Here is a 13,412-nt window from a genome sequence, read left to right as displayed (position 1 = left end):
CTACTCAACCTATGAAAGGTTATTCTGTTATTTATACTTCCTCTGTGTACATCCGTATGCTGCAGAGTCCAGCATATTTGAAAATATGTGAGATTAAGAGAAAATGCCACCAACAATAAAGAACGATAATGCAGCAGCTCATATCTGCTTGCTTTGTTTTGAGTGTACAGGGTTGATGGCTGAGTGGGAGAAGGGAAACAGAGATTAACCTAATTGACTTCAACATTTTGATGTCATCCCATGTCCTGTTTTTATCTAACCTCCTTGGTATGAGGAAACACTGAAAAGTTGATATCCAATAAGATGAGTCAAAAGCTGATATCCAATAAGATGAGTCCAATCCATGAGGCAGGAAGGTGATAATAGCCAATAGTAGAGCTCGTGTCATAGAAAAAGTGATTGACTGAAGAACCAGCAAATGAGGGTTAGAGGTAGGTGCAGGAGCAGCCAATGAAGGTTAGAGGCAGAGCTGGGTGTGTGAGGAGCCAATGAGGGTTAGCGGTGGGTGTGTGATAAGCTAATGAGAAGTGTTTGCTCATGTTTATTAATGTGTCTCCTCTCTCTGCAGTAAATGTGACTCTGGATCTTGAATCTGCTCGTCCTGATCTCGTCCTGTCTGAAGATGGGAAAAGTGTCAGAAGGGGAAACACAAGACAGAATGTGCCGGACACTCCTCAGAGATTTGATTATGGTTCCTGTGTGCTGGGGAGTGAGGGCTTCACCTGCGGGAGACATTACTGGGAGGTGGAGGTGGGGGATGTGAGGGACTGGATATTGGGAGTGTGTAAAGACTCTGTGAGGAGGAAGGGGAGGATCACACTGTCACCGGAGGAGGGATTCTGGACAGTGGGGCTGAGGAATGAAGAGGGATGCTGGGCCCTCACCTTCCCTAAGATCCAGCTCCCCCTGAGAAAGATACTCTGGGCAGTGGGGATTCTGCTGGACTATGAGGCAGGAAAGGTCTCGTTTTATGATGCAGAGAATAAATCTCATCTCTTCACCTTCACCAACACCTTCACCGGGAAACTCCGATCTTTCTTTGGGACTAATTCTGATTTTCCTCTCAGACTCCGCCAGGTACCAGCCTGGAATTAAACAGAAGAACCCAGGATTAACATTCCCAGACTCTCTCTCTCTTTCTGCTTGACAATTTGTAGTTATGTTACCAAAGTCGTATATACGGTCATCAGAAAATAGAAATAAATCTGGGAAGTTCTGCTGCTCTTCCTTATGATTTCATAAAATCCAGCTTCTTTCCTCATATATTTTCTTAATCTCAAGTATCTGGCAGGATTGTGAGAGGCAGAAGATTTTACAGATTTGTGTTAAACATGTTGAAACCAGAGTGATAGAGATGGGATTAGAGCCTGTGAATGTGAGGAGGGGGTCTCAGTAACACATTGAGAGTGACAGAGATGGGATTAGAGTTTGAGCTTGTGAGGGATCTCAGTGATTTGAGTGAGAAAGACAGAGAGAGACGGGATTATATTTCTGAACATACAGTGAATAAAATGAAAATCCACAGCTCTGTCCTCTGAGGAAGCAATAAGCATGAGGTCTATTGTTAGACTGTAAACTCAGGCTTATTTCTATGTAATTTGTATAAAATCTCATTGTCTCATGATCTGTCAGAAATACTAAAACAGTGACAAAAGGAATATTAAGAGTAAGTTATTTTCCATTTGCTTTTCTGCTTGTCCGTCACCTTCCACAGGAAAAGGGAAAAGAAAGATATGCAAAGCAGAAAGTTAAATGGAAGTAGAGATCTTGCTTGTACTTTTCTGATCGCACTGAGGTAGACGTTCAGTAGTTTTTGATCCAGCTGCTGAGACAGAGAAAGCTGGTTTTCATTAATGGTCTGTAATAGAAGAAAAATATTGTACCTTTATGAGCATTTTATTGGAATTAATTTTAAAAGGCACAGCTGTGTAATTTTAAATGTGTTTTAATTATTTAAAATCATTATTAATAGTGCTTGAACATGCATTTTAACAAAATTTATTCATAATTCTACAATAAATATTTTAACATCTAAACAAGTTTCTCTTGAATTATTTCTTCCCAGAATTATATCTACATTTGTGAACTTCACAATTTTTCATCTTTGGTCTACCCTGCCTGGTTATATCACTTTGAATATTGACCCCTCAGAATTCAGTTACTTTTGGGGGCATAATCGAACAGAAACGCCTATCTCCATGGGCGTTTATCTCCGAGAACGGGTCCGTGAAGGGGCGGACCGAATCGTATTTTCGAAAAAAACATGGACGTTTATCTTTTTTTGAGCTGGGCGTTTTTGTTTTTCAGCGATAATGGAAACTGAAAACGCCCAGCTCAAAAAACGAATAACTCCAAGACATTTATTCGTGGGAGGGGCCAGGATTTGTACTGCACCGGTCCACCTCACATGCCAGGACACCAACCGGGCACCCTAGGGGGCACTTTTACAAAAAAAAAAAAAAGGTAAACAGCTCCCAGGTGCATAGCACCCTTCCCTTGGGTGTTGAGCCCCCAAAATCCCCCTCAAAACCCACTGCCCACAAGTCTACACCATTACTATAGCCCTAAGGTGTGAAGGGGGGCACCTACACGTGGGTACAGTGGGTTTGGGGGGCGGTTTGGAGGGCTCCCATTACCAGCACAAGTGTAACAGGTGGGGGGGGAGATGAGCCTGGGTCCACCTGCCTGAAGTCCACTGCACCCCCTAACAACTGCTCCAGTGACCTGCATACTGCTGCCAGGGAGGTGGGTATGACATTTGAGGGTGAAAATAAAAAGTTGTGAAACGGCATATTTTGTGGTGGGAGGGGGTTCGTGACCACTGGGGGAGTCAGGGGAGGTCATCCCCGATTCCCTCCAGTGGTCATCTGGTCATTTAGGGCACTTTTTGGGGCCTTATTCGTGGAAAAACAGGGTCCAGGAAAAGTGCCCTAAATTCTCGCTAAAACGCATATTTTTTTTCCATTATCGGCGAAAGGCGTTCATCTCTGATCGGCAGATAACCACGCCCCAGTCCCGCCTTCACCACGCCTTCGACACGCCCCCATCAACGTTGTCCGCATCCGCGACGGAGTGCAGTTGAAAACGTCCAAATTCGGCTTTTGATTATACTGCTTTATTCGTTTTTGGGAGATAAACGTCTATCTCCCGATTTGGGTCACAATATAGGCGTTTTTCTCTTTCGATTATAAGCAGGATAGTAACATAGTAGATGACGGCAGAAAAAGACCTGCATGGTCCATCTAGTCTGCCCAAGATAAACTCATATCTTGAATTTGTACCTGTCTTTTTCAGGGCACAGACCATATAAGTCAGCCCAGCAGTATTTCCCGCCTCCCAACCACCAGTCCCGTCTCCCATCACCGGCTCTGGTACAGACTAAGTCTGCCCTCCCCTATCCTAGCCTCCCAACCACCAACCCCTCTTCCCCCCACCTGCTCCGCCACCCAATTTCAGCTAAGCTTCTGAGGATCCATTCCTGCTGCACAGGATTCCTTTATGCATATCCCATGCATGTTTGAATTCCGTTACCGTTTTCATCTCCACCACCTCCCGCGGGAGGGCATTCCAAGCATCCACCACCCTCTCCATGAAAAAATACTTCCTGACATCTTTTTGAGTCTGCCCCCCTTCAATCTCATTTCATGTCCTCTCGTTCTACTGCCTTCCCATCTCCGGAAAAGATTTTTTTGCGGATTAATACCTTTCAAGTATTTGAATGTCTGTATCATATCACCCCTGTTGCTCCTTTCCTCCAGGGTATACATGTTCAGGTCAGCAAGTCTTTGGTCATACGTCTTGGAACGCAAATCCCATACCATTCTCGTAGCTTTTCTTTGCACCGCTTCCATTTTTTTAACATACTTCGCAAGGTACGGCCTCCAAAACTGAACACAATACTCCAGGTGGGGCCTCACCAACGACTTGTACAGGGGCATCAACACTTCCTTTCTTCTGCTGATCACACCTCTCTCTATACAGCCTAGCAACCTTCTCGCTACGGCCACCGCCCTGTCACACTGTTTCGTCGCCTTCAGATCCTCGGATACTATCACCCCAAGATCCCTCTCCCCCTCAGTACCTATCAGACTCTCCCCACCTAACACATACGTCTCTCGTGGGTTTCTACTCCCTAAATGCATCACTTTGCATTTCTTCGCATTGAATTTTAATTGCCAAACCTCAGACCATTCTTCTAGCTTCCTCAGATCCCTTTTCATGCTTTCCACTCCCTCCCGGGTGTCCACTCTGTTGCAAATCTTAGTATCATCCGCAAATAGGCAAACTTTACCTTCTAACCCTTCGGCAATGTCACTCACAAATATATTGAACAGAATCGGCCCCAGCACCGATCCCTGAGGCACTCCGCTACTCACCTTTCCCTCCTCCGAGTGAACTCCATTTACCACCACCCTCTGTCCGTCAACCAGTTCCTAATCCAGTTCACCACTTCGGGACCTATCTTCAGCCCATCTAGTTTATTTAAGAGCCTCCTGTGAGGAACCGTGTCAAAAGCTTTGCTAAAATCTAAGTAGATTACGTCTATAGCACGTCGATGATTCAATTCTCCAGTTACCCAATCAAAGAATTGAATGAGATTCGTTTGGCACGATTTCCCTCTGGTAAAACCATGTTGTCTCGGATCTTGCAGCTTGTTGGCTTCTAGGAAATTCACTATCCTTTCCTTCAGCATGGCTTCCATTACTTTTCCAATAACCGAAGTGAGGCTTACCGGCCTGTAGTTTCCAGCTTCTTCCCTATCACCACTTTTGTGAAGAGGTACCACCTCCGCTGTTCTCCAGTCCCTCGGAACCTCTCCAGTCTCCAAGGATTTATTAAACAAATCTTTAAGAGGACCCGCCAGGACCTCTCTGAGCTCCCTCAATATTCTGGGGTGGATCCCGTCCGGTCCCATTGCTTTGTCCACCTTTAGCTTTCCAAGTTGTTGATACACACTCTCTTCCGTGAACGGTGCTATATCCATTCCATTCTCAGGTGTACTTTTGCCAGTCCCTCGCGGTCCTTCTCCAGGATTTTCTTCCGTGAAAACCGAACAAAAGTATCTATTTAGTAAATTGGCTTTTTCTTCATCATTATCTACATAGCGGTTCGCTGTATCTTTTAGTCTCACAATTCCCTTTTTAGTCCTTCTTCTTTCACTAATATACCTGAAGAAATTTTTGTCGCCCCTCCTTACATTTCTAGCCATTTGTTCTTCCGCTTGCGCCTTCGCCAGACGTACCTCTCTCTTGGCTTCTTTCAGTTTCATCCGGTATTCCTCCCCGTGTTCCTCTTCTTGAGATTTTCTATATTTCTGGAACGCCAACTCTTTAGCCTTTATTTTCTCAGCCACTTGCTTGGAGAACCATATTGGTTTCCTTTTCCTCTTGCTTTTATTTACTCTCCTTACATAAAGCTCTGTGGCCCTATTTATTGCTTCTTTCAGCCTGGACCACTGCCCTTCCACTTCCTGTTCGTCCTCCCAGCCCATCATCTCCTTCCTCAGGTATTCCCCCATTTTACTAAAGTCAGCACGCTTGAAATCCAGGACTTTGAGTTTAGAGTGGCCGCCCTCCACTTCAGCTGTTATATCAAACCAAACCGTTTGATGGTCACTGTTTCCCAGATGTGCACACACTCGCACATTTGACACACTATCCCCATTTGTGAGCACTAGATCCCTCGTGGGTTCCGTCACCATCTGTCTGAGCAGAGCAGTTTGGAAAGCATCTACGATCTCTCTACTTCTTTCCGATTTGGCAGACGGAACCTTCCAATCTACATCCGGCAGATTGAAATCTCCCATCAACAGAACCTCTTTTTTCTTTCCTAATTTTTGAATATCTGCAATCAGATCTTTATCTAGTTCCTCTAATTGTGTGGGGGGTCTGTAGACAACACTCACGTGGACAGAAGTTCTATCCTCTCTTTTTAAGGTGATCCATATCGCTTCTTCTTTTCCTCAGGTCCCTGTCATTTCAGTCGCCATGATATCATTCCTCACATACAGAGCTACTCCTCCACCTTTACGACCCTCTCTATCCTTCCTAAATAGATTATAGCCTGGTATGCTTGCATCCCATTCGTGGGAACTGTTAAGCCACGTCTCTGTGATTGCAACAACATCTAAGTCTGCTTCCACCATCAGGGCTTGAAGGTCATGAACTTTATTGCTTAGACTACGAGCATTTGTGGCCATTGCTTTCCACCTATATTTCTTGGTATGTGTTTTAACATTAGTGATTTGGGGGTGTCTTTTCACTTTGGGTACCTTCATGTCTTTTTGTTCCAACTTTATTGCTTTTTCCTCTGCTTCAGTTCTATTTTCAGGAGCATTACAGTGCTGTAATGGAGCAAAAGAATTCTTTAGTGGCAACACTTGTGCGGGTGGATGCTTCTGTGTCACATGACGAAGTCTGCCTGAGCCTACTGTGAACCATCTGTTCTTATGTGGTTTTATTCTTTGAGGCAGTGGTGAGAAGCTATTTCTCTGTGCAGTCCTAGAAGCTGGTTTAATTGTATCCAATTCTTGCATTACTTTACTGAGCTCTTGTTTAAAACTAGATAGTTGAAGACAGATAGGGCAAGCTTTAAGTCTCCAGATGATTGGCCTTGAAACTAAAGTACCACAATTATTGCAGAGAATAAAAGTCATCCTGATTTCTTGAATTGGGTACGAACAGGTGTACTTAGTTGGGGTTAACAGTCTGTAAGACTGCCTGTGTATGATTAAGTTAATGAGGTTTGGTTTGTCTATAAATGAGTGGAAAACCTTGGGGTGGGTGGGATTATAAGTCCCAAGTGCCAGCTAACTATTGTTAAGGCAATTCTCTGGGTGGGACCAGAATTTTCAAATGATTTAACTTCCAAATTTGCCCTAGAATATAAAAAATAAGCTTTCCTTGTTGTAATATAAATCCAGATATTCCCAATAATTATATCAGTTTCAACAATGTAAAATGCACTTTAGAGCCTCAATACAATACAGCCTCCCTCTCAGAGCTTGGTAGGAAGAGAAAAAGAAAGAAAAATAAGAGGTTTCACAGGGCAAAATTAAGCACTAAGCATTAAATTAAAGAGAATATCAGGAATCTCACCTTAGCCAGCAAGTTGAGAAGTTTGAAATTTAAAAGGTCCAAATTTGTTATACTTTGGAGGAGTTTGCTTCAGGTACAGAGAGGTCAGCACCTGAGCAAAGTTAGAAATGGTTTGACCCCTATTCAGAGCTCAACCCTTACCTCCTGCTGTGTAATGATTAAGTCCCAAGTGCCAGCTAACTACTGTTAAGGCAATTCTCTGGACCAGAATTTTCAAATGATTTAACTTCCAAATATGCCCTTAGCCAGCAAGTTGAGAAGTTTGGAATTTAAAAGGTCCAAATTTGTTATACTTTGGAGGAGTTTGCTTCAGGTACAGAGAGGTCAGCACCTGAGCAAAGTTAGAAAAAGAAAAGTTATCTTAAAGAAATGAACTAAAGTGGAAGGAACATCTCATCAGTGGTGATCCTAGCCTGCATGACACCCGGGGCGGATCACCGATGCGCCCCCCCCGGGTGCAGCGCGGCCCCCCCCCCCCAGCGAAATGACACCTCCACCCCCGGCGAAATGACACCCCCCCCCCGGGTGCACGCCGCTGGGAGGGAGGGTGCCGCGGCGCGCGCCTGTCAGCTGACTTCGCTAACTTCGCTGCAGCTCCCTCTGCCCCGGCCGGAACAGGAAGTAACCTGTTCCGGGGCAGAGGGAGCTGCAGCGAAGTTAGCGAAGTTAGCGAACTCAGCTGACAGGCGCGCGCCGTGGCACCCCCCAGCGGCGTACACCCAGGGTGGACCGCCCCCCACCGCCCCCCCCCCCCCCCTTGGTAGGCCACTGCATCTCATTTACCTTCAAGTCTAAAATTTTGGTTATAAAAATAATCACATGCTAATGAATGATGTTTAATTTTCACAGGCGAAACTTAAAATGCACCTGGAGCCTCTGAGAAAGAATCTGAAAGACCTTCTGGAGTTGAAATCTATTGAGGGGAAGAAAGCTGAAGAGCTGAAGGTGTGGGGTGTCTTTGTCTCCTTCTGAGCCAGTTTCTGCAACGTTTTTGTTCCTCTCACTACATCAATCCCCTGAATCACTTGAATAAGAGAATAATAGAATTCAATCTGCCTTGTTACTTACAGTAAGTGTTCATCCAATAAGGAACCAATAAATAGTTTCCATACTATAAGTATTGCTTCCTTATTAGCTGAAAAACAGGCAAATTCTGAATCTGTACGTGGAATAATGGTGCCAGGAAGGATGGCTGCAGGGCTGCACCAGGGGCTGTTAGGTGGCAGGAATTGGAGCAGTAGCATGGTCAAGGGAACCTGTGCATGCCTGAAAGGGTCTCTGGTGTGGGGAAGCAGAGCGAGAGGTAGGCAAGAGCCTGCAGAAGAGAAAGTAGTAAGTTCTAGGCCCACTGGGAAAACATTGGCCCAATTCGGAACTGTGCTGCGCTCCAACGTGAGCTTGGGAAAATAATTTCAGCTTCAGTTGGCCCAAAGCAGAATCCCGACAAACCCAGAATTGTGTGCATTGGTGCATGCATGTTCACGAAATTGTGGGACCAAAAAGAAAGTGGAGCAAAGAGTGGGAGTGGCTCAGTTGGGAGGACAGAAGTGAGAGTGGTGGAAGAGAAGCATATAATTGATTAGAGACAAAAAATGGTGACCAGAATCCAAAAATGACAGTGTGAGGGGGCAACTGACAGGCAAGAAAAGCAGGAAAATGCCTGTTAATCATTAGTTTACCAGCTGATATATCAGAGAAAAAATAAGGCAGAGAAATATGAATCATATAGTCAAAATTCAGGATCTTAATCTATTCATCACACGTTCTGAGACTAGATTTAAAAAAAAGATAGTGAGAGATTAAAAAGAGTAATAACTTGAATATTAATTATATTTTTAAATAAAAGGAGTACATAAGTAATGCCACACTGGGAAAAGACCAAAGGTCCATCAAGCCCAGCATCCTGTCCCATCCAGGCCAAGGGCACCTGACAAGCTTCCCAAATGTACAAACATTCTATACATGTTATTCCTGGAATTGTGGATTTTTCCCAAGTCCATTTAGTAGTGGTTTATGGACTTGTCCTTTAGGAAACCATCTAACCCCTCTTTAAACTCTGCTAAGCTAACCGCCTTCACCACGTTCTCTGGCAACGAATTCCGCAGTTTAATTACGCGTTGGGTGAAGAAATATTTTCTCCGATTTGTTTTAAATTTACTACACTGTAGTTTCATTGCATGCCCCCTAGTTCTAGTATTTTTGGAAAGCGTAAACAGACGCTTCACATCTACCTGTTCTACCCCACTAATTATTTTATATACCTCTATCATTATTAAAGAAGAAAAAAGATGCACAATACAACATATAAATAATAGAAAGATAGGATTTTTTATTTGTTGTAGATAGGCTAGTAGGGAGAGAAAAACAGAAGAAGACCCTTTCATACTTACCTGAGAAGCAGGATGAGTATCTTTCAATACTGGAAGACACTGAAAGATAAAAGAGATAAATGATTGAGGAAAATACACAGACACTAGAGTGTGCACAGAAAGAAAATTTACTTAAATCTGAGAATCTAACATACATTAATACTTAATTGAGAAATACCGTGAATGTAAAAGAAAAGAAAAAGGGAGAGAATGGGGAACTGCAGGGGTACATGGAGGCTGCTTTTGGGAAGGGGTAAGAATAGGAAAGGAGGGAAACCCCTCTTCTGCTCACTTAGGCCCAGATGCACTAAACGTTTTTCATCGTTAAATGAGCCTTTAAGGCAGAATTTCCTATCCTTTCCATGCACTAAAGCCAATTTTCCGACGACAGTAGCAGCTAACGAAAACTGAATGTAGATGAGCAATTCTTCTACAAATCCCATTGAAATGACATGCACTAACCTTTTCCGATTCGTTTAACGCAGGAAGCACCGTGAAATCAAACGAGAGTCTGTACCTCTCGTTAGGGCTGTCTGTCTGCTAGAAGTTTACAAAATCCATTAAAAAAATAACTGGGGGGGGGGGCGAAAATGTGTCAGGGGCGTCCTTTATTGACGCCCCAGGTCGCCGCTGCTCCCCTCTCCCTCAGCACCAAAAAAGAAACAAAACAAAAAAAAAAGGATTGGGAGGGGGCAAGGGGGCAAGGGCGCTCGTCATGAGCGTCCTGTATGGACGCCTTGCTCCTCCCCGCTGCTGTCCCGCTTCCCCCCCCCCGAAAAATCTCCAATTTTAGCAGCCCCGGGCCGGCTCTCCGCTCTTGCTGTGTATTCTCCCACACTAGCTCCGCCTCCTGCCATGCTCTGGTCCCGTGCCCCGCCCCCGCCGCACCCCCCTTTGGTCGTGGCTGCCGCTCCTCCCCTCCAACGACCCCCCCCCCCCTTTGCCTTACCGGCCCGTGCAGCGCCTGTCACCTCTGCTGCACGGGCAAGAACAGCTGATCGGCGATTCAGAAGGCCTCCTCAGACGTCCCTTCTTTCTTCCTGGGCCCGCCCTCCTCTGACGTAGAAATGATATAGGGACAACAGTGGTACCAGGATGGGTACATTGCACATGGGAGAGAGGCAGAAGGAGCTGCTGGGCAGGGGATGGAGGAGATTGTGAAAGCTTCTGAGAATGATGAGAGAGGAAGGCTGGGAAAAGAGTGGGTGGTGAGAGGAGGAAGTGCTTTACCAGAGCCACCACTGATAAGAGGATAATGGAGACACCGGAACTCTGGAATATGGGTTTGGGTGGGAGAAGGTACAGGTCTCAATTAATCTATGGTGCTCAGTACATTTGTACTTCTCCTGATGATTTCTTATTCAATGAATCCAGAGCTCTGGCAACAAAATCACTCTAGTGTTACTGAGAATTATCTCTCTGTGTTTAATCCAGAGTGAGACAGAGAGGAAAAGTCAGAAAGTGGAGTCCGAGTTTGAAGAGTTACACCAGTTTCTGAATAAGGAGAAGCAGATCCTTCTTTCGAGACTGGAGGAGGAAGAGAAGAAGATTATTTAGAGAATCATGGAAAATGAGACCCAGCTAGAAGAGCAAAGTTCTTCCCTCATGCAGCTGATCTCTGAGATAGAGGGGAAGAGTCAGAAGCCGGCCAAGGAGTTACTGAAGGTGAGATTTGCAATTATATTTCTAAGGAGGTTACAGATCTTCCAGGAGGAATCAGGGAATTCAAGTAGCAGATCAAAATATCTATAATAATAATTCTCACCTGGAAACATTCTGAAGCTCACTCTGTGGGAGGGAAACACTGAAGGCTAGGCTCTCAGCTCACTCACTCTCACTCATGCACCACTCACTGTCACTCATAGCCCCGCCCTCAGCCACGCCCCTTCCAGACATAATTCGCAACCCCAATGTTCTAAATGAAGCCTCCAAACCGGAAGTGTGAGGCTCCAGAGATATCCGTTTTGCCCATAGCTCAAAAACGGAAGTTTGAGGCGTCCTGTGCCCCGCCCCCCCATGCACACAATTCGCACCTCTAACGTTCTGAAGCGCTATCCGTCCCACTGAAGCCCTGTAGTGTTCCTAACCTCAGAAACACTTGTACAGCCACCCTCAGCCCCGCCCCCGCATAATACGTCACTCCCGCTCCAGCCAACCCACAACTTCTCATACCTCCATCTTCTGATTTCAACAACAACTGCCTGCAGCGGAGACCTCCATCTTTCCATCATACAGCCGCCCTCAGCCACACACCCCACACAATATGTCACTCCCTACATTAGTAGCAGATGGCAAAGGACGATACAAAAAAAAAACGGCATTACTGACCCACAACCGATGTCATTCCGTTACACCACTGAGACTGATCCTCCATCCTCGCTGCACACACTTCTCAAAACTACTACTACTACTACTACTATTTAGCATTTCTATAGCGCTACATGGCGTACGCAGCGCTGCACAAACATAGAAGAAAGACAGTCCCTGCTCAAAGAGCTTACAATCTAATAGACAAAAAAAAAAATAAAGTAAGCAAATCAAATCAATTAATGTGAACGGGAAGGAAGAGAGGAGGGTAGGTGGAGGCGAGTGGATACAAGTGGTTACGAGTCAAAATCAATGTTAAAGAGGTGGGCTTTCAGTCTAGATTTAAAGGTGGCCAAGGATGGGGCAAGACGTAGGGGCTCAGGAAGTTTATTCCAGGCGTAGGGTGCAGCGAGACAGAAGGCGCGAAGTCTGGAGTTGGCAGTAGTGGAGAAGGGAATAGATAAGAAGGATTTATCCATGGAGCGGAGTGCACGGGAAGGGGTGTAGGGAAGGACGAGTGTGGAGAGATACTGGGGAGCAGCAGAGTGAGTACATTTATAGGTTAGTAGAAGAAATTTGAACAGGATGCGAAAACGGATAGGGAGCCAGTGAAGGGACTTGAGGAGAGGGGTAGTATGAGTAAAGCGACCCTGGCGGAAGATGAGACAGGCAGCAGAGTTTTGAACCGATTGGAGAGGGGAGAGGTGACTAAGTGGGAGGCCAGCAAGAAGCAGATTGCTGTACTCTAAACGAGAAGTGACAAGGGTGTGGATGAGGGTTTTGGTAGAGTGCTCGGAAAGAAAGGGGCGGATTTTACGGATGTTGTAAAGAAAGAAACGACAGGTCTTGGCAATCTGCTGGATATGAGCAGAGAAGGAGAGAGAAGAGTCAAAGATGACCCCAAGGTTTCAAGCTGAGGAGACAGGGAGAATGAGAGAGCCATCAACAGAAATAGAAAACAGGGGGAGCGGGGAAGTGGGTTTGGGGGGGAAAATGAGAAGCTCGGTTTTGGTCATATTTAATTTCAGGTGGCGTTGAGACATCCAGGCAGCAATGTCAGACAAGCACGCTGAAACTTTGGTTTGGATGCAAGGTGAGATATCAGGGGTAGAAAGGTAGATTTGGGAGTCATCAGCATAGAGATGGTAGGAAAAGCCATGGGATGAGATTAATGAACCAAGGGAAGAAGTGTAGATAGAAAAGAGGAGGGGACCAAGAACAGAACCCTGAGGTACGCCGACAGGCAGAGGGATAGAAGTAGAAGAGGATCCACCAGAGTGAACACTAAAGGTGCGGAGGGAGAGGTAGGAAGAGAACCAGGAAAGGACAGAGCCCTGGAATCCAAGTGAGGACAGGGTATTGAGAAGTATGCTGTGATCGACAGTTTCAAAAGCAGCGGAAAGATCAAGAAAAATGAGGATGGAATATTGACCTCTGGATTTAGCCAGTAATAGGTCATTGGAGACTTTAGTAAGAGCAGTTTCGGTTGAGTGGAGAGGGCGAAAACCAGATTGTAGTGGGTCAAGAATAGCATGTGAGGAGAGAAAATCAAGGCAGCGACGGTGAACAGCACGCTCAAGTAATTTGGAGAGAAAAGGAAGGAGGGAGATGGGTCGGTAATTAGAGGGACAGGTAGGGT

General features: G+C 45.4%; 2 protein-coding genes across 5 annotated transcripts in view; one reads left to right on the top strand and one right to left on the bottom strand.

Annotated features, from left to right (window-relative positions):
• LOC115468316 (E3 ubiquitin-protein ligase TRIM39-like) overlaps window positions 1–1,989 on the top strand; it is a 39,958-nt gene extending 37,969 nt beyond the window's left edge. The window contains exon 8 of the mRNA XM_030199959.1: window positions 569–1,989. Coding sequence (XP_030055819.1) covers window positions 569–1,095 — 527 coding nt within the window. The 3' untranslated portion in view covers window positions 1,096–1,989. The remainder of the gene's footprint in view (window positions 1–568) is intronic.
• LOC115468286 (E3 ubiquitin-protein ligase TRIM39-like) overlaps window positions 1–13,412 on the bottom strand; it is an 875,973-nt gene that overhangs the window by 88,253 nt on the left and 774,308 nt on the right. The gene's annotated exons all lie outside the window — the stretch shown is intronic.

Source organism: Microcaecilia unicolor, chromosome 4 (genome assembly GCF_901765095.1).
Source record: "Microcaecilia unicolor chromosome 4, aMicUni1.1, whole genome shotgun sequence".
NCBI lineage: Eukaryota > Metazoa > Chordata > Amphibia > Gymnophiona > Siphonopidae > Microcaecilia > Microcaecilia unicolor.
Note: the sequence above shows the minus strand (reverse complement) of the source record. Positions and strands in the feature narration are given on the sequence as shown.